This window comes from Lagopus leucura, unplaced genomic scaffold, assembly GCF_019238085.1.
Source record: "Lagopus leucura isolate 7727_CA_CO unplaced genomic scaffold, USGS_WTPT01 Super-Scaffold_100014, whole genome shotgun sequence".
Classification (NCBI taxonomy): Eukaryota; Metazoa; Chordata; class Aves; order Galliformes; family Phasianidae; genus Lagopus; species Lagopus leucura.
Window position 1 is genome coordinate 3,514,360 of NW_024962268.1, and position 21,459 is coordinate 3,535,818.

General features: G+C 39.5%; 1 protein-coding gene across 6 annotated transcripts in view; it reads left to right on the forward strand.

The window, feature by feature from the left end:
• The window catches only part of IQGAP2 (IQ motif containing GTPase activating protein 2), a 119,210-nt gene that overhangs the window by 62,734 nt on the left and 35,017 nt on the right, over nt 1-21,459 (forward strand). Inside the window, exons 4-15 of one of the 6 annotated variants that reach the window (XM_042875150.1) lie at nt 615-692; nt 2,363-2,439; nt 7,265-7,332; nt 7,731-7,844; nt 10,533-10,714; nt 11,332-11,419; nt 12,011-12,174; nt 12,684-12,771; nt 15,119-15,282; nt 15,805-15,965; nt 18,750-18,874; nt 20,840-21,003. In XM_042875150.1, the coding sequence (XP_042731084.1) occupies nt 615-692; nt 2,363-2,439; nt 7,265-7,332; nt 7,731-7,844; nt 10,533-10,714; nt 11,332-11,419; nt 12,011-12,174; nt 12,684-12,771; nt 15,119-15,282; nt 15,805-15,965; nt 18,750-18,874; nt 20,840-21,003 (1,473 nt within the window). The remainder of the gene's footprint in view (nt 1-614; nt 693-2,362; nt 2,440-7,264; nt 7,333-7,730; nt 7,845-10,532; nt 10,715-11,331; nt 11,420-12,010; nt 12,175-12,683; nt 12,772-15,118; nt 15,283-15,804; nt 15,966-18,749; nt 18,875-20,839; nt 21,004-21,459) is intronic. The other 5 variants (XM_042875151.1, XM_042875152.1, XM_042875153.1 and 2 more) reach the window with 5 other exon arrangements.

A 21,459-nucleotide genomic window follows, 5' to 3' on the forward strand; every position in this document is an offset into this window, starting at 1 on the left:
GCTTTATTTCAGTCTGTAGAGGGCTCAGGAAAAACTCAAACATCCAAGTTTAAGAGGTGTAATCACTGTTTGTTGTTTGGAAGTTCATAAATTAAGTTGCTCTCCTTTCATGTGCTTGATAGAATCATGGTTAGGAGTTACGGTTAAATTCTTCTTTTGATATCCATAAATCTGGTTTCAAATCTAGCTTATCTTTTATAAAAGCATGAGTTGAATAATTGAAAAATATGGTGGCTGACTGGTGATGCGTTAGAACAGCCCAGGAAGGTTAGGCTGCCCAGGGAGGTGATGGAGTCACCATTCCTGGAGCTTTTCAAGAAAAGGCTGAATTTGGCACTCAGGGACGTGATTAGTGGGTATGGTGCTGGTGGTCTGATTGTTGGACTCGATGATCTTAATGGTCTTCCCCAGTCTTCATGATTCCATGAGTTGGACGTAGTGAGTTTGTTGATACGTTAGGCGGCTTCATTAACAGGATTGCAACTATGATGCTTGGGGTCTCCAGGTCAAATGAAGGAAAACTGCTTCAGGATACAAAATTGGGAAGCAGCAGAGTAATCAGTAGAGAATGTGAGCGTTGTTTTTATCATCTCTTCCTCCTGTGTTTCCCATAGAGATCAGGACTTCATTTTCGGCACACTGATAACACCGTGCAGTGGCTAAGAGCAATGGAGTCTATCGGTCTGCCTAAGGTAAGCATCTGAATTTAGCAAGGGAACAGAATCAAGGCAGTGACTCAGTAATGTCTCCTTTCAACTGCCCAAGTCTAAACTTGTGTATGGTAAGCCTCCTGGGAGGGCTAGTTCAGACACATATCTGAAGAGAAAATAATGCTGCTTGGTTTGTGCTTGGTGCTGTGGGTGATGAGCGCCATGGGGGAGGAATACTCAGGGTGCTTATCTTGAGAGTCAGAAGGGGATAGTAGTAGTGCTTTAGCTGTACTTTATTGTTAGTACAGTCTTGGTGGGGGCCTGAATGTGGTAGAATTAGAACTGGAAAACTTCTTCTTCCTTTTGGTTGCTACCTCTGATGTCTTTTGCTGCCTCTTCCTCCTAACGTATGTCATAGTTTCTCTGCCTTTGCCCAGTTTCCAGGCTGACCCTGTACGTCCTGGTGTGGCTGTACTGCTCTTCTTCCTCCAGCTGCTTTCTTGGGTCACCTTTCACACTTACCTCCCTTCTCACGGGTCTGCGCTTCTCATCTCCCTCTCTCCTGCTATTTCTGGGCACCAGTGAGTCTTCCTTTGGATGAAAATTTTTAAAGAAAGGGCTGTGTGGAAACACTCACTTCACTTGCCCTGCTGGTTTGGTACCTGCAGGCCTGAGGAGCAGCCCCAGGGTGAGTGCTCGGTGTGGGTCTGCCCCACATTGTGCAAGGCTGGGCACAGCACGGATGCTCAGATGGCTGCCTGGGAACTGCAAAATGGGACTGGCTCCCTGTGTGGAGCCTGTAAACAAAAAAGAGCTCCTTTTGACTGCTCTCACGGGCATGATGAAGATTGAGGGGGTGATGCCTTTCCTAGGTCAACTGTGTTTTAGCTGTTTGCAAGCCTGAGTCTCCTCTTCAGCTGGCTGATTCCCTCTTCTTCCAAAGGCTTTTGTCTCTGTTGCAGAGGAGCACTGTGGCCAGAAGATTTCCCATGTGTCCCTCCCAAAGCCACAGTGTGCAAGTGATGAGGAGGGCACCGTGCTCCTGGCCAGCTCAGTCTTGCTCTGTTGGCCAGTGTACTGCCCAGTCTTGAGCTGCAGTGTGCTGCCAGCTCACAAGGATAGCCACGGCTTTCCTTTTTTTTTTTTTTTCACAGAGGAGCCATGGTTTGTGACTGGGACTAAGGCCGGGAACAAATTGGCAGTAGGACCAGAACTGGAATTCACAGTGTGACTTCTTGACTAAATTAATTTACACTCCTACATCTGAACATATTTTTTTCTGTTACTGGTGCTGAGGGTATTGGTGTTTGGATGTTTTTGAATTGTTAAGTCTTGCAAAAGTGAACCAACACCACCTAGTAAATAACTGTGTCCTAAGCTTTGGGTGTCTGAAGGAGAAGAAATCCCATGTCCTGAGCTTTTGCCAAAGAGTCTTTTCTGACTGTCTTGCCAAAATCCTGTCTGCTTATCTTCCTCGCTTTCCATTCTAATATTAAACTTCAAGCTCTATTAGATTCTTTATTATGAAAACTATAGATAAAGATAAAATAGCATGAGAAGATATTTTATTCATAAATGTATAGAGATAACAGTTGAATTTCTGTGATTCCAAGGTAGTGATCTGCAGGGAGCCCATTTTAGCTATTCTTCTGCCCAGTTACCTTTATTTCATTCTAACTGTATATTCTTTTTGTTTTGTTCTTTTTTTTCAGATTTTTTATCCAGAGACTACAGATGTCTATGATAGGAAAAACATACCTAGGATGATATATTGCATTCATGCTTTAAGGTAATTGCTGATGGAAGTAAAAGCTAAAGTGACTAATTTAAGTGTCCAAGTCTTGATCAGCATTAGTACAACCAGTACGTCACAATCCATCAGAATTTACAGGTTCAGTGACTTAACACTAGGGATGAAAGTAAAACAAGGGCAAATTATTTCCAAAATAAAAATGAAGTACTACTGAATTTAATGCAAATATCCCGCTCAGTATATAACCTTCACAAAATGGTTTCTGTTTTCATATCTATTTTGAAATAACACATGCCAAAAATTAATTAAATTTAAAAAGACCTTAGCAAAATATTAGTATAACTGTGGGAACAGAGTTGCTGATCAGAGTGAAAATGAACTGGCATTCCTCTTGCCCCAAAGTAGAACAAATAATAACTGTGCTATTAAGTCATTCATAGGAAATGTAATGTTTTCCAAGCTTTTGAAATTCTTAGCAATTCAATTTCAAATGTGAAATCTGGGAGGGCTTTAGCCTCATCATTAAAGTAGAGCTTAAGTCTTTTTGTCCTTCTGCAAGGAATTCCTTGTAATGTTTCACACTGAAAGCACTGAACATCTGCCTCATGCCACCCCTGCTGTAAGAGGCAAAGATGTGGGCAGGCAGCTCCTCCCTCCCACAGCTCTCCCAGCTCATTTCCTGTGCATACAGACCTTTTTATTACTTTAACTACACCTCCACAAGCCTAGTATGTAACTTATATCCAAAACCTCACTTTTTTTCCTAATGACACTCAAAGACACATCAGCTGTCCCATGGGTATAAGTCAGGAGCCATACAGTGCATGCTGTTATTAAATTTTTTTACAGTCTAATCCTTAAAATTATGCGCATGCTTCTACACTCCTGTGTGTACTTTCTGCCAATAAATACAGCAAACCACCAAAGTTCATCTTCTCCCAAGTGCTAGCAGTTCAGACTCAGTAACTTTGCTGTATGATTTTTGTTAGCTCTGACAAGTGTTGCCATCTGAAATTGCTGTGACTGCTGTAATGCTAACTGTCCAGGACCATGTGAGGCAACACTTGCCTCAGCCCTCACAGGTCTGGCTCTTCTGCCAGCTAATGTCTTGTGCAAGCCTGAGGTGATTTCCTACATCAGAAATGTGGGCTTGAAAGGCTCACCGCTAAAGTGAGAGGTTGTGCTGCATTCCCCCTGCTGGTATCACAGCCAGCTCAGATGTTTTGCACAAGGTGAGAGATCACTATGAGCTTTTCCAATAGGTGTATTCTTGCAGAGCAAAGGCTTCATCAACTGTGGGTTTGAATGTTGCTTGAACAACAAGGCAGCACCTTGGCATCTCATAAGATCTCCCTAGATTTTGCAGTTGCAATAACTTTTTGCTTCTTAAATTGAATTCTGCAATGTATTGGCCTCTGATACGAATTTCTATTCCCTAGCTGTCCCAGGATTAATGTCCCTGTCAGGGCCAGTCCATGATGTTTGAGTTCACTTCCTAGACTTTGTTGTTTGAATTTTTTCCTCACTGCATATCAGCACAAAGCTGTAATTCCTTGCTTCTGATCTATTATTTTAGAAATAGATTTCTGTAACACACTTTGCTTATGATGCTTTGCTATGACAGGGTGTAGGAATCAAAGAAACAATTGCTGAGCTTTGTTTACTTACAGACCTGTTTCTAGAATGCATGTTATAATCATCTCTCAATTCAAAGTCCAGTATCAGTATTGAATTACAGGCAGTCTGTGCTTGACCAGCAGCATTTGCAGTTGGTCACCAGCAGTTGGGCTGGTGTCTGGAGCACTGAGCTGCAAGAAGCCAGCTCTGTTTCCCTTCCCACTACCCTGCTGTTGCCTGCCTTCAGCTCCGTTCCAAGCACCTGCCTCCACCCCATTCTGCTCCCTGGGTCTGTTTGAGCATCCTTGGCAGGGAAGCCAGCATGGGGATCACTGACCCTAGAAAAGTTCTTGGGTCTGGCCACACAGCACCTAGAAGCAGAAATGGCACGCAAGGATTTTCCCTTACTATCTGTTACATATGAATTGGATCACTATATGAAAATCACCACAGGGCTTAAGTGCTAAATTCTAATACATCTTGGAGCACATGCTCAAATTTCAAGGGCTTGTAACCTAGAAAAGTTAAGTACTTTGAGAGGTAAGCAGCTGGCCTACTTTCTATTCTTGCTTAGCTATTACCAAGTTATTACCCCAACACAGGAACCTTGAATTTCCCAATGAAGCTACAGGAGTTTAACACAGAAAGGATATTTTGTCTTAGTCTCATACTTGAAAAAACCAAAACCATCTCCAGTTAAGATTTTTTCCTAAGTTAATTTCCTGAGAAGATCAGTATGCATAAGTGCTTAAAATTGCCTCTTTAATTAGAGTGAAAAAGATTTTACTCTATGTAATGGAACCAAATGTTAGCATTTCATATGAAAGTCTTCAACTATTTGGGTTTCACTGATCTTTGAGCAGATGGAGGGCCTGGAGACAGGAAATGATTCTAAGCAAAACTGTTTAAATATTTTGGAGGTATGTTCTGCTTCAAGCCTGAAATTAAGACCATTGCCCTTAGAGCATGTGGAACAACTTGCTCTGTCAGAAGCAGCCCTGATCTGTCCAGGAAGGAGTGACTTAGCAAGCAATTTCTAGATTCCTGATAAGTACTGTTACCCTTGTACTTTTTCATGTTGATACTTAAATGCTTAAATCAGCCTTAAAAATACAAAAGTATTAGTCTCTTTTTTTTTGCACCGTTTTTCTTAAGAAATCTTTGGATTTGGTCCTGGTCTAAATGAGTTAAACACCTCCCTCAGTTAAATGTACACGCTAATGATGATTCTAATTCCTAAGTAGTGGTGATTCAGATTTTGACTCTTCTGTCTCCACTGCTCCCTAAAACACATAGTTTTCAAACTATCTTTACAAGAAAATTGCACTATGTTCTGGACGAACTAGTTCTGAGGCTGGACAGTTTCAAATGTACGTTTTCCTAGGAAGAGAGAATAACAAGCATATACTTATAAAAACATGTTATTTTCAGATTTGTTTGTTATAGCATGCTAAGCATGAGCTAAGCTTAAACAAGATTGAGGAGTCTCTGGTTAATCAGAACTACAGCTCCACATTGGTTTGACGCAAGCGGAGCTTCACCTGGGAAGAGCTCTTTCCCCATTGTATTCCCCACCCTCCCACTGCCTCCTATGCAGCCTTCCAAACCCCAAGCCCACTTTGATTTTATGAGATCCCCAAGGATCATGCTATATGCACAAATGCTTTATGCAAGCTGTTTCAAGTGAACTCATTCCTTAGTGTAGAGCAGAATTCTCCTTGTGTTCCCTGCAGAACTCAAATTTTCAGCACCACCTGGTGGTTAATAATCTTATCCAAGCAAAGTAGTGTAACACTCATGGCCCAGCATCCTCCTGGAAGCTTTGAACAGCCAAAACATGAATCTCTCTTTCTCTCATTCATATCACTCATTTCTTCTCTGCATCTCCCTAATGAGATTACCTCCAAAATGCTGATCAGCCCTGTGCTGATTTCCACAATTGCTGGTGCATCTGTATGATCTCCAGCATTTCAACCAAGGTTCCAGCCCTGTCTTTAGCCTGCAGTAAATCTTTTTATCAGCCTGCAGTAGAATCTCTTTATAAGCCTGCAAGAAGAGATTGGCAGCTGAGGGTGAAGTAAGGTCTTGGCTCATTATTGTAGTCATGTACCTTTTTTTTATCCTGCTGTATCTTGTATTTAACACTGTTTTGAAAGGTGAGAATGGCAGTGGCAATTGACAAACTGCAGCGCTCAAAAGTGTGCCTGTATGAGATGTGCTGGTGTATCCATCCAGGTTTCGACAGCACAGAGGAGCAGTAGCATGGAAGATGAAATGCTTATCCTTTGTGCTCTGAAACAATTATGGCAGCTACAAATACTGGATCTGAAATCTCATCCTGCAATTTCCTACTAGACAAAATAGAAGTTAAAAATGCAAACAAAAGGGAAATGTCCCCTTCAGCGAGCAGATGCTAAACCACTGTGCTCATCTGCAATGTATAAAGATGTAGATGAAGTAATTTGAATAAGAGATCTGGAATGATCCTGTCAAAGGAACACATTATTTCAGTCTTCTTTAAAATCCTCCTGTTGATAGTTGGTCCCTGTTCACAAAGCTTTATTTTGTTCATTGAGTTTCACTGATAAAAGAAAATAAATGAATTTCTGCCTAGTGTTCAGAGGATACTGTGGAAAATATGTAATTTACTCAGCTGTTTTTCAGACAATACCTCAGCTCTAGGTATTAAAAGTACACCTGTTTGGTTTTTATTCATACTATACTGAATCAAAAATACTTGTTCCTGGAGAGCACTTTCACATTAAACTTCATTCTGCGAAAGCAAACTGGTTAATGTCACAAACATACTTGAAAGGGGCTAAGTGCATATTCCCTACACTTAGTAAGAAGGCTGTCAGTGAATTGTGTGCCTTCAGCTAACTAACTGTAAGAATATATGAATTCAAGTCAAAACAATTACAGACCCAAAGTAATGAGCTATGCTAAAGTATATTCATATCTGATTCTTGACCATATTAACTCTTGAACTTCTTTAGAAACCCTTAGCGGAAAGCAGTTACTAGTTCACACTTCCTCTGTGATCTGAGACAAAATAACATTATGTTTTACAGATCCTTCTTTGAAACTTCAGGTAAAATGCAGCGAGAAGATAAATTTGTTCTGTATCCCCCCATGAAAGATAGATGTTGAAGGACAACTTTCAGAGTGGCAGTTATTCTAGGAAACACACGCTTCAATAGTGGACACACCAACGTCTTCTAATGCTTGTTTTTTTCCTTTGTAGTTTGTATCTGTTCAAACTAGGATTAGCGCCACAAATTCAGGACCTACTGGGAAAAGTAGACTTCACAGGTAATAAACTGCTTATCTAATCATGTACTACGTAACTCCTTCGTGCAGTAAATCTGCTAACATTGTGCATATTTTCCATTATGGTCTTTCTCCTCCCTTAGGGTTGTACAGAGCAGCTCCTAATTAAATATGTGGGAGGTTGCAATTTTTAATAAATGTCTGTTTTTGAAGGGCAGAAGGGAGTGAATCTGTACAGAATACTCATCGTATCTTAGCTTTCTTCAGAACATAGGGACAAAAGCTGCTAAGAACCCCTGATCACATTTGCTTTCAATAAAATAAAATTGCACTAGTATTTGTAGGTATGGTGATTTGCTGTTTTGCTTAACAGTCTTCCTCACACAATGATGTTGCTCAGATTTTGTTCTAATAATTTCTTTTCTTTTTTACTCAAACAGAGGAAGAAATCAGCAACATGCGAAAGGAGCTAGAGAAGTATGGCATACAGATGCCATCTTTCAGTAAAATTGGTGGGATTCTGGCCAGTGAATTATCAGTTGATGAAGCTGCATGTAAGTAAACTCTTGTTTTGGTTCTGTTTTCTACTGAATAAACTGAAAGAATGCCAACAAAATACTGTTTTAATTCTTCTATCTTGCCCATCATCTTTTGATAAGTAATTAGAAACGCAGTCAAGTTTTCATTGACCATTGCATTTTGTATCTGTTATGAGATCTTTTGCTATTTGTCCATCTGTACTTCTGAGCAGAAAATATTTTTATGCATGTCCATTGCATTTTAGGAAGTACTATCAGAAACAAACACTTCTTTCTATCTTTTGCATGTGTTTATTGTTTTGGTATCTAGAATTGAAGAAGTGAGCTCTTTGGGCGACTCCACCCCAGAAAGGGTACAATGGGCTACTCAAGGCAGCATATCTAGTGAAATTAAAACGTATCAATACAGAAAAGGAGTGCACTGAGTTGAGGAAAAACAAGCAACAACAGAACACCCTCTGTTATAATTAAGTGTCAGTGCGGCTTTCCTAAACTTTACAAAGCAAAATAATTGAAACAAATTTATTTCTGATTTAGTGTGAAGTTTCCAGATATGAAATTAAAGCATGTTTCCTTGTGTTGATTCATCTTACCACATATTTTGCAGCTTGCTGCAGCTGATTGCTGTGTGTACACTTGTGTAAGGCCAGATCTTAAAATACTCTCTTTAGAAATAAGGTTTGTTTTTCTGCTTTTTTTAGCAAACTTCTAGAGATTTAGTGATGACAAAACACTTTTTTTCCAGTGAGCTTCCTTCCTTCCCTGATGATGAAAGGACTGAAACTTCCTTTTCTGAAACCTTTTTATAGCGTGTATGTATAGTTTCCTTTGACTTTGGAAGAATTTCCAGCCATTTATGGAAAAGCGGTGTTTCCTGATGCTGGTTCTGTCTCTTTAGGCAGGCAGTGTGCTGTCAGTAATATGCCCCCCTCCCCCCCAGAACAGGAAGTATCTGCTGTGGGAACCCTCACACATCAGTGAGGATTGATGTGGAGATCCTGCTGCAGGAGGGCTATCACCCTGCTTCTGAAATGTAGCGAGCAAAAGGAGAAAGAAGAAGTGAAACAATTGCTAATGTCTTTTGTATGCTGTCAGCAATAGTACAAATTAGTCTGCAAAGAATGCTCTCAAGTGCTCTCAGAACTGACTTTCATCCTAACTAACCATATTTTGTACCTCCAGACTGCTCCTGCAGAGATCCAGTCATGTTTCTCATTGTTTCTCTTGATCAACAACATCCACCAGCACAAGTTCACAGCTTTCCCAATCTTCATACTATCTGTTGTCCACTTGATACTGGCTCCACTTATGTCCGAGGGATCTCTCATACAATACTGTACATCCTTTCCGTGTATTTTTAGGTACAGGGCTTTTACATCTTCACTTTGTCCCTTCAGGCACATCTTGGTCTTTATAGAGCTGAATGTCAAAGAAACCAGTGTAGCTCTCTACATCTCCTCCCTGCCAGCTGCTTATCATTAGAAGAGAATGTTGTACTGGCTTGAGCTGGAGAAAACTGCTTTAGAGCAACTTTCTAACACCTGGGGAACACTTCCATTTGATGCTTGCTGTCATGTAGCTTTGGAGGTTATAGGAGTAGGGAGCCATTATGTTTGTGATGCTGTCTTCCCCAGTTGCTCATGGAGATCCTTGGTTAGGAAAGGAGAAGGTTCATCTTGGACAGTTTTAGACATAGCATGAAGGATTGTGCCCTGCTCAGAAACTCTTAGCTATGTTTTCTAGGTCACAAATTTCACTGTTTGAATTTTCTTTTTCCTGCATAAAATATTTCTGTAATACTTATTTTAAACAATACTTTTGAGTAGTCATATAATCATTTAGGTGTTGGAGAATACTTTTAAGATCATGAAGTCCAGCCATCCATTTAACAAGTCCACTGCTAAACCATGTCCTTAAGTATCATATATACTCATTAACTGTTGCTTTATAGACACAAAGGAGCTTTTACTGAGGGAAATGACTGAAAATGCTTTCAATTGCTGCATGTAAATGCATTCTAAGTGACATAGAACTTGAGTAACAAAACTCAACTCATGTTTGTTCTATCAACAGAATAGCAGCCACTAGCTGGGAGAAGAAAACTTAAAACAGGCAGCTGTCAGAGTGTTACCAAAGCTGCCACTGAGCAAATGGAGTATGTCTGTTTCTGCTGCTTAGGGGATGCATTACGATGGAATGTTTGAAGGAAAATATGCAAATTGTCTTATGCATATTAAACCATCATTTCAAATAAATTAGAACATAGTATCAATATTAAATTAATATGAGGAGTGTCTGATGCAGAAGGTTTCCAACCTGGTACTCTGAAAGTGTCTGTGGTGATGTGAGTATCAGTCCTGGGTCTGAGTTGAAGGAACAGAGCTTGCATATAGCAGCTGACTGAATGGGCTGGAGCTGGACAAAATTGGACAAGCTGCAGTTAATCTCATGGTCATAAATACACAGTTCTTGGATGTTTTTACTGCTACTTCTGTATTTAATGGAATTTTTTTATTGTCTTGCTACAGAAGCTAAGTGAATTCCTGTTAATTAGTGATTTTCCACCATTAATGAGGGAATTTGTATTTCTGTTGTTAACAGCATGTTATCCACTTTTTCTTTTAAAAAAGAGGACTGAGGTCAAGGAATGATTTGAATGTTTTAATTGCTTCCTAAAATCTTGGTTTATACTTCTAATTCTAGTGCATGCTGCAGTGATAGCAATTAACGAAGCTATTGAGAAGGGAATAGCTGAGCAAACCATTGCAACTCTGAGGAACCCAAATGCAATGCTGCTGAATGTGGATGAGGAACTTGCTCAGGACTATCAGAATGAGCTCTTTGATGCTAAAAGGAGAAAACAATCAAGTGCAAGACTTAAGGTAGTGGTATTTTATTAGGCCTCACAGTATATATATTCCTTCTTATTGCTTTTTGTGTTGTAGTATTATCCTTTGAGAAGTAAGCTAAATTAATTTTTAATATTAAAAAGAAATGGACTAGGATAAGTAATGGTGATCTAACAAGCAGGCAGGCAATTCTAGAAGAATATGATTAGTATGAATTTTGACATAAGCTCAGCAGCTTTGACCAAAGGATAAAACATTGAAGATCCAAAAATAAAAAAATATGTATATTTTTCCTCTGTCCCTTAAGGAACAAACAGATTTTCTGTTCATAAAACAGAAGTGATGCCTTTTTGGGGCACAAAATATAATCTCTTCCACAGGTCTTTAATGTAAATGTATTTGCTTTGTTTTCACTTGTGAGCTTATGTTCGTGACTGCTGCAAAATGTTGTGCTGTAGTTAAATGGGTACTTTCCAGAAAACACTTTAAATATTGCACAGCCACGTATCATAGTATGCAGGTTCATGTGGTTACCAAATTCCTTCACAAGTGCATTCAGCAAATTTTTCAGTCGACGTGATTTTAATGACTCCTGCTAATTGGCTGTTCTCCCACAAAATTTTTGCTGATTGCTAATAATTTTGTTTTCTTAGAATGGCACAATCTCTGAAGAGGAGAGAGATGTCTATGAAGAACTGCTGACACAAGCTGAGATTCAAGGCAATATCAATAAGATCAACAGTAAGCCATTCAGGATCCTCACGGAAGTGTGCACGCTCTACCAGATTCCTGCTGAACCTTGAACCCACAGGAACAAACAATATTTCTGTGGAAGCCTATAAAACATATAAAATACATTGTCTGTCTACAATAGGTTTTCTTGCTGCTTTTTCTCTACTAATCTTTTGGGGGCTAATGTCTGTTTGTTTGTGAGTATTGCTACAAGGATTCCTCAGTTCAGAATCTAATCATTTTTGCCTGCTTTGTTTCTTCACATTTGAGTTCCTTCTGTTTGCAGATTACTGTAAATTTTGACCCCCTCTTCTATATAGACTTGAAATATTTTCATAACCTATTAGTTAGCTGTGTTAGCTGTGGTTAAATTGCTCCCACATGTGCTCACACAGAGCCAGAAGCTGTTTTTTTGTTGTTGTTGTTGGGTGTTTTTTTTTTTTTGTAGAATTCATCTTCAAATAGATAATCCCCTGCTGGAGACTGCCGCTCTGGCTGTCTTTTACAAAAAATGAGATGCTGACAGCCTTTGGGCTTTTTTTTTTTTTTTTTCCCAAAAAGTGTGTATTTGCTGTTTTATAAGCATTGTTTTCATTTCAGTTCACATGGCTTTAGTCCAAGTGAATGAGGCTATTGACCGACAAGATGAAGTGGCACTGATGGCAGGTTTGAACCATCCTGCTTTGAGCCTACTTGAAGTTCTGCCACAAAATTCCTCTTGGTACCTATTGCAATTGTGTGATTCTAAAGAACAGAAAATACAGGTAATTTAGTAGAATGGCTACTATGCATCAGTTTTACTTTTCGATTTTTTTTTTTTGAAACTGGCATAAACCAGAGAGAAATTACCCTATTTAGCTTTCAGTGTCACTTAAGAATGAGTTTTATAAAAGTTTTAGAATAATTACTGTACTAATAAATCCCAAAGCAGTTGTATTTGCTCCTAAGAGCACAATGCAATTTTAAGTATTTACTAAGAAATCAGAAAAAAAATTGAGATGTGGCATGAAAGTCCCAGTAATGCTTGTTATATTTAATCTTTAAAACTTGAATACAACACAAGATAAAACTGAACGACAAAAAGTAAAAGCACTGGTGGAATTGAATTTCAGGGAGAAAATCACAGGGATAAACTAATGTTATGTGTACTGTGATATTCATATTGTCTGTTCAGCAAATACATATTCAAATCCTAGTGTCCCATTGAGGGTTTTTATCCCTTATCTCCCAACACGCTTACAAGCATAATCAAATCTTTTTTTTTTTATGTTAGATAGCAGGGGTTCCAAATATGCTCGACAAAAGTGAAATACAGAAAGAAGTTAGTGTTGTCAATGCGGAAGCTGAGGCTCACAAGCTTAGTGAGTAACTGTTTTAATACTCATTTTTTAGCATCGCCATTTGATTATTTTAAGACGATTAATTCAATCCACAATTCTTTGCATGTAGACTCAGTTTCTTAATCTGAAACCACGTGCATTTTATTTTGTAAGTGTTCTGAGTCACAACTGCCAAGTCACCAATCTGTGCTACATCGGATATATTCTTTTTACTTGAGGTAGCTAACATCTTTATTTGAATAACTTAAGCTACTGGTAAAACACATTGGCTGAATATAAACCACATACAGTGCATGGCTTGATGGCTTGAATAGCTTTAATCCTTACGTGGGTGTGATAACCATCATTGTAGTATTAAAATAGAACAATCAAATAGAAGAATATTTTGCAATCACGTTGAAGAAAATTATTCTCATTTTTAGATGCACATATCTGAATCTGATCTGTTCTTAGACTGAGAATGTCACAATACAAAGGCTACAAGATACAGTTTTTAAAAATATAGTTAAGGGGTTCTAAATTTGCAGTGCACGAATTGCTTTGTTCAACTGAAAACTTTTCTGCAAGGAGATTGTGCTTTGTTAAACTGCTGTCATTTCATGCTACGTCTGAGCATGGCTTAGTGGCTGTTCTCTGTATTTCCAGTGCTTTGAATCCTGGCTCATTGCTTTTGTAATGCAACTTGAAGGTGGTACAGTGAGATCAACCTAAGCCAGAAGCACGGCTTGACTTGTTATCTCGAATGTTAGCTCTCTTTTTGTTGGTTAGGCATGGTGAGCAGTGTTCCCCTCTTCAAAGGGGTGCTGCTTTGCTATGGAAGCTAGAAGGAAAATTGTGAGCTGTGAAAAGCAGCTACAGTGACTTGGAGAGCAACTCATTTCTCATGTCTAGTTTTAAAAGGAGGTAGGGGAGAATGTGAACATTTTAGTGTGTGTTTTGCAATCAGCATGCTTGGTTCATGAATTAGGGATTGACAGCTTAGTTACTGACTCAGTTCAGTTGTGGACTCTGAGTCTTCTCCTCTTTCATCTTTTCTCTAAAGAAGCATGTGTGCATGCAGTAGCTTTGGGAGCCTTTGCTGTCTCTAACCATGGCTGCAGCCAAAAGAAAGCCTTTGAGAATAACAAGATCCTGTTCAACCATGCTTCAGTGCAATTGAAATGACAGGCAAAGAGTTTGTATAGGTGGGCGTGCTTACTTAGAGGTTTTCAAAGTCTTAATCCTTTATAAGACCTAAGTGTTGCTGTGTACATGAAAGATGAATGGTATCTGCTGCACAAGCACTCTTGTATGGACTTTCAGCAGTCAGCAGTGTCTAAAAACATTCCCTGGCTAAGAGGGTAAAAAAAAAGAGATAAGAGAGGAAATGGGAATAATCTTGCTGATGGAAATGACATTTACATAATTGTCATTCTTTGCTCTGCCATATGCACTCTAACCTTTAAAGTTGTTTCCCTTTGCGCAAGGCCGAGGTGGTACCTTGTGCAATATCTCTCAGGGTGTGTTCTGGCCCGAGTTTCCTCAGAATTGGCTCTTCCTGGTGTGCAATTATAGTCACTGACTAAGCTGGAGGTGTTGCTGGGCTGCTGTGGGTCCCCAGGCTGGTCCCCAGGTTGGAAGTGTTTTTGTGCTGGTGTTCAAATGTCCTGAAGTGCGTTCTGCCAAGTTGAAGCTGTTCAGGGATTGAGAAGGATTGCATTTTCTCTGGTGGTTTGTTTGACACAAAAATGTGAGCTATGGACCATTTCTAGACAGTAGTATTTGTGAAGAATGATCTTCAAGACTTCAGTGGACAAGGGATAGCACAAATGCCTGCAAGAATTTGTGTGTGTTTTTTGCTTCATTTTAGCCACTGAGAAGCCCATCAGCAACCTTGTTCAGCAGATTTCTACCAGGCCTCCTGAAATGGAGTCACAGCTGTCCTTGTTGTGGGACAGGTCTGTTCTACATGGCTGAGTTAGGTTCTGCTAAATGGAGGATGTGAGGGAGGAAATAGAACACAAGGAAGAAAGTGTTTGGGTTGAGGTGGGACTGGAGTAATTGAGATGACATACTGAACAGAACAGAGAGACATTCCGTCCTTCTGCCTCTGAGCACAGGTCAGATTCCTGCTTTGGATTAAAGGTATCATAGAGGATCCCTAATATCTAAAAGTCCAGAAGCTTTTTTTTAGTCCTCCATTCAATTATTTGCTGAAAATTTTTGAATAGATGCATTTTGCAACATGCAGTATTTTATCTTAATCTGATGCTTTTCTCCAATGACAGAAAATTATTTTCTTTGGATAACCTAACTGTCATCTACATGGCATAAAAAAGTAAATAGCATATGGAAATTAATAGGTTTTTCTTTCCCTGCTGTTCTCTAGAACTTATAGCAGTTGACAATATCAATACTGCAATTCGTAACTGTGATCCTAGTAAAACACTGGTTGCACTGATGAAACCGGAGGCACAGCTGCCTGTTGTTCACTCATTTGCTGCTGTTGTCTATCAGACTGAGCTGTTCAACCTCCAACAACAGAATGCTGTGGTAAGAATGAAACACTTATGACCTGCTCTGATGTTACATAGCCAAGCTGTGGAACAGCATAAACATAGCATGTTGTCATGTAAAATCAGACTTAATTCTCTCTCCATGGTGCTATGTGTATTGCATGACTGTTTTCAATTGAATTGGCAATACTGAATCATAAAAGTCATTTCTTGACACACTTTGCTCTGGCTGAGCTGTTGTGTTGCAACAAATGGACTTTTTTAATTGTTGCATGCTTACTGAGGACTAACCCTTTGTACATTGCATAGAAAAGTAATCCCCTGCTATCACAGTGTGATCAGAAGAGATGGGACTGTGGGGCAAAGGGCCTGAAGGATGTGTAGCAAACAGTGAGAGCTCTCAGTGGTGTGTTAATGTGACGTGTCTGTGACCAGGATACATCTTAGCATTTCAGTCCTAAATCAAGTTTGCATCATTGATGGTATCTGGACTGTGTAATTCAGATTCATTACACTGCTTATTTAGCTTCCTTACTTGAGGTACATTATTATCCTACAGAATTACCTGGCACACGATGAACTGTCTGTTGCAGTAGAAATGTTGTCAGCTGTTGTGTTGCTAAACCAGGCCTTGGAAAACAAGGACATCCAAATGATAAGGAATCACCTCAGAAATCCATGCATTGGCTTCAATAATCTGGAAGAGGAGAACTTGCAACGGTAAAAGTTCATTTTGTCTTGTCTAGAGGAGACTTGGCAACCTCTGCAGAAGGATAAGTAGGCATTTCACTAGGTGGGCTGTGCAGTGCTGTGGCTCTGAAGCTGAAAAGGCTGCAAGATGATTCTCAGTCATATGTTAATACAGCAAAACATAACAAATACCAAACTGCTTGAGTGTCCTTAAGTGTAAGCTGGCTCACAACCTCAAATATTTGAGAGCAAGAGCTTATGCAAGGTGAAGGGAAGTATTTTCAGAAAGCAAACATTAAGACCTGACAAGAATTTTTGTGGAGACTAACATACAAACCAACTGTAGCTGGAAACTGTTAATCAGTAAACTCTTCACAGTACTGGTGGAGGATCTTTGGAATGTGATAATGTGCTTAATGTCTTAAGGTCAAGGAGACCCCTTGGACCCAGGCTAACCCTATTTTTTTTCGTTCAAGATTTAGAAAGATCTTAAAAATGTAGCACAGTCTGCTTGCTAAAAAGCTGAGTATGTTACTGTGGCACGTATGCATGCCCAAAGCTAAGTTAAATCCTGCACTTAGCTGCCAGCTGCTTGCACTGCCACATGTCTGACTTGTCACAGCCATGTGCTGCTGCTGTGCTCCTTTGCTTATCTGCAAAATAAAATAAAAAATATAAGATTATCAGGCAACTCTAGGGCCTGTGCAAGACCTGAGGCCCCTATTTGTGGGGATATGGGCAGGTTCTTAACACCTGCCTATGGGTGGTGGAAATCTGAGGGCTGTTGGAGGGTGTTGTCAGGCAAAAGGGACAGCAGTGTTCTGATCTGGTCACTGAAGGTCTTCACCAGAAGGCATGAATGTGAGAACAGCTCTTGACGCTGGAGGGAGAGCAAGTCAGGATAGGAATAACTGGTTAGTTTGTGGCGTTGAGGGAAGGAAGGATCTGTAGTGACTTGGAGAAAAGGCAGAATGCTGTGAGGTGGAGCAAAATTAGTGTTCCACTTGGATTCTGCTCATGTCAGGGAGAGCCAGTGGGAGACAGAAAAAACACTGTGAAAATAGATAGGTGGGCTGCAAAATGTCCAAAGATAGTGATTTTGACTGATGGCACTGTGGCCTGTTGAACTTGGCAGTCAGTACAAATGAAACAGTGGGAATTAATTGGATTAAGGAATAAAATAAAGCTACAATGCCATTATGTAAATCTGAGCTGCAGGAAGACTTAATTGCACAATGCCAAAAGGTAAAAGGTAAAGTAGAGCTAGATAAATTTCTGTGAGGGAAACACTCAGTAGCTTTCTACTGGAGGGCATGCACTTGTTAAGGAAATGCCTTTCCCAGAACATAAATCTTCAGTGGAAATATGACATAGACTTGCAAAAATTGCATGTGTTGTGGGGAAAGTTATTAGGAGTTGCTAGGTTCTCATAAATTCAGTCATTTTCTTATGATAACTGAAATGAGAAAAACAAATTGAAATTATGACATATGAAGTTTAATACTTACCCGAGGAACCACCTTCTTACAAAAGATTTAATAAGTGGGACTCATTACTAAGCACTTTGTAAGTTTTCAAAATAGAGTGAATAAATCAATGGGTTGCAAACCTTTTCACAACTATTAAACATGAACGTGCATCCTCCCACTTGGAAGTCCTTAAATGTAGTCTGCTGAATGCTGAGAGGACACACCAGAGCAGGAAATAATTCTTATCTATTTCCCTAGCAGCCACTCATTTCAGGACACAGATGAAAATATATTTCGTTTGACTCATGGTGGCAGCTGAGTATTTTAATCAGGAATACTAAAATTATTTAACTTGCATGTATAAGTGCTGCAAAGATTTCCATCGTGACTTGGTTTGTGATCCTTCTAAAAAGCTTAGGCTACAAAGCCTGTGCTTGGAGGACATTGATTTGGGTGTAGAGGAGCATTATTCATGTCTTCTCTCTTTCTATGGCCCATCATCCTCCATGTGCAACATGCAGTTATCTTCTGAACAGTAGGGGTGGCTACCTAATACTATGAGAGCAGATATTCTGCTGTTTGAGTTAGTGCAACAAGAGGTGGGCAACAGTTTCTACCAAATTCATCTGTACTACCACACAGTAAAGGATCTGCCCAGCTTTGCCACTTTCCCTTAGAGGCAAAATGGGGACTGAAGCAAGCTTCTGCTCCTGATGGCTTCCTATCAGAGAGGATATAAAATAGTTCAGGACAGATGGTGAAGAAAAAAGCCATCATGTTTTTCCTTACCTCTTCCTGACAGAAAATAATGGCGAAACAAGTCATTTAAAAATCACCTAGTGAGCAGAAGTATTTGAAAATTATTTCTAAGAACTGTAAGGCTCACCATATTCCTGCCTCTGTAACAGAACTTGGATAGGCCACCAGGTTGCATGGTATATTTTTTTTCTCCTGAGGTCACTAGAAAATTTCAAATTTTCTGAGAGGTAAATACAATTGACAACATAAAATCGTAGTGGACTGTGGTGGTCCCTGAAAGTACTGATATCTCCTGCTTAAGATAATATCTGGGGGAAAGGCAGCCACTTCCCGAAATGATATCATCATCATTCTGCCAAGAAGAAGGCTTTGGATTAGCATGTAGGGTCAGTTTTTCACACCCCAAAATACATGTGTGACCAAGAAAGCAGCTTGCATGTTTGTATAATTTCTGGCAGGAGATGAATTGGTCTGATAATCATTCATTGAAAAAGTCAATAAATTATGGATGATATATCTGACTAATTCTTAATGGCAATTTACCTTGTGTATGAAATACACTTATGTATTTTATATCTTCTTATAGTTATGCTGATACACTATTGTCTATTAAGTCAGAGGCTTCATCTCAAGGCCAAGATTATTTAAGCTGGAATGATATCCAGAACTGCATTGACATGGTTAATATGCAAATTCAAGAAGAAAATGAAAGTAAGTAATTCTTCCTGTACATTGGTGGCAGAGATGATAGTTTGGTTGCCAGGGCACACATTTCTGTGCTAAATGGCCTTGCACAGACTCTGATCAATAGAGAAAGCTGTTATTTTTGAATGGCTGTTGATCTTTAAATCCACTTGAAGTATTCCTGGTTATGTTACGCCTGGTTCAAATGTATCCAAGCATGCCTACCATCTGCAGCATTACAAATACTGTGGTTCAGAATACTTGTCAGTATAGTTCAGTATTTGAACTGGATGGTATCACTGCAGGGATTTTACAGAAATTGTAAATCAAGAGTGTATTGGAGGATAGGGTCAGAAAATAGGTAACATACTATGTAAAACAATGCTTCGTTAAGTGATTTCCAAGCCCCTGTTTTTAACCAGAGTTTGTAGGAACTGCAGAAGTAAAACAGTCTGTCCTGCTCTCCTTTCACATAATTTGATTTCCTATCTGAAAGAAAAGTTTATTGTGTAAATTCTAACATAAATGGTTTTGGAGAGTATTTCTTTCATTTAAGTGTGGCCCTAAATTTTGATGTTAAATTAAATGTGGTCATTTGGGCTTCAAAAGTGCTAACAGACTGAAGTCTCTGATGGATATAGATGCAGTTTCCATAAAGTTTGAGGCTATTAGCTACCCTCTCCTTAATGCTATCAGCACAGTGCACCCTGCTTTGTTTAGCAGTGGTAAGAGAAGAGTCTTACCTTATGGAAATACGAAAACTGGCTGTATGTTGCTTCTGAACAGGGAGATGCAGGCCTCTTGGCTCTTTTGATGCCTACCCAACCTACCATCCTTTGATACTGATATCCCATACTGGGATAGGATATAAGCGTATTTTTTTCAGTGGGCAAAATTACTTTTTGTGACTCTCTGCTTCAATGGAGTCATAAATAGGTGAAAAAGGCCTTGAAATAGATGTTTCTTCTTTAGCAGTCAGTCTCCACTGGTGAAAAAGCTTTGCTTGTAGTTTCAGTAGTACAGGATTCTGCCAAAAAATCATTAATAGGGCAGAGAATGCAGGAAAAATGCTGGCATTGATTTCCGTAAGCAAGCCTGTGTGGCTGCCCATTCCTGCCTTAGCCCTCATGAGAGCATGAATCCTGGACCCACCAGCTGTGGATGGCATGGCAGCAACATGGTGAAAGATTATCAGCTACCAGTGGAGGGTGTCGTCTCTCACAGAACATGAGAAGCCCTTGGCCAGTGCCCTTGTGGGGCAGCTTGACTTCAGGGTGAAATCTCCCCAAGCAATGCATTTCCACACTGTTTTGGAGAGGGAATACATCGTCACTTTAAATGAGAACAGTCTTGACAACTGAGGAAAATGAGTCATAGGTTTTATTAAGCACATCGTGTGATGTGGCTGTAGTCCTCAGTGTCCACAGGTCTGAACAAAATCAAGCTGATCTCATAAGATCAGCATTGCCAGTTTGATTAGAGGAGGTGAAGTTTAAAGAAATTAGGTTAAGGTTCAACATAATGTTGTAACTTGTAGGTCAGCATGTGTGTAACCTCTGAAATTAGGGTTTCAAGAAGTCTAATTCCCAACCACTCAACAAGTCTGGAGTCTTTCAGCACAGCCAGCCAATATGTTGATGCACACATAGATACGGTGTCCAGTATTTTTTTAAGCTTCTCAAAACCCTTTGTACTCTGTTGGTAAAGTAAATATTCCTTTTTTTTTTTTTTTTCTTTTTTTTTTTTAATGAGGGTAAAATTTTCTGTGGAGAGATAGGTTCAGTGGAATTAATAGGTGTGGCAGAAAGGAACTCTGCGAAAGTATCTTCACAGATGTCTGAAGAAAATAATTTTAAGTTAGTTGCTCTTGCTGTCTCTGCTTCTTGTTACTTGATTTTTCTTTTCTGTGTGTTACTGCTTTGTTTGTATCTGTTGTGTGATAGGCTGTATCTCTTTGACAGCTACACTTGTAATAAAATTTCTGTTTCATAGGAATTATTGCAATTGACCACATTAATGAAGCAATTGACCAAGGAAATGCTGAAAAAACTCTAGAAGCTCTACTGATGCCTACAGCCAAGCTGCAGGATGTGAGACCAGAAAATGCAAAGCATTATCAGGATGTTCTGCACCACGCCAAAACACAGAAACGCAAGGTTAGAGCTGTTGCCTCTTGTCAGATCTGAAATGACAATTCTTTTTATTTGCATGTGCTCTTGTCCTGTTCCTGCAGTCTTTGGATTAGTTGTAGGAATAATATAAGCTGGAAACAAGAAAAAAGCACTGTATAGTTTTCTACTACAACTTATTCTGACCATCACAGAAGATTAATTATTAATTAATTAACAGTAAGATACATTCTGTATCTGTTAGGTGTTTGTGTAAGGATCTAGTTACTAGTGATAATTAGGCAGGTAGTTATAGGTGGGAATTGAGGCTTCTGCTAGAAAGTATTCAGTCATGCTGAGGAGAGTACTACTTCTGGGAGATCTTTTGCTGAGAAGCCTCAGTTGCTGAAATCTGAGGGTCTGTAGTAGTGGTGTTTCTGTTCTGCCCTTGTCATGCAACAACACACTTCCCATCTTGTACATGCCTTCAGCTTCAGCCAATCT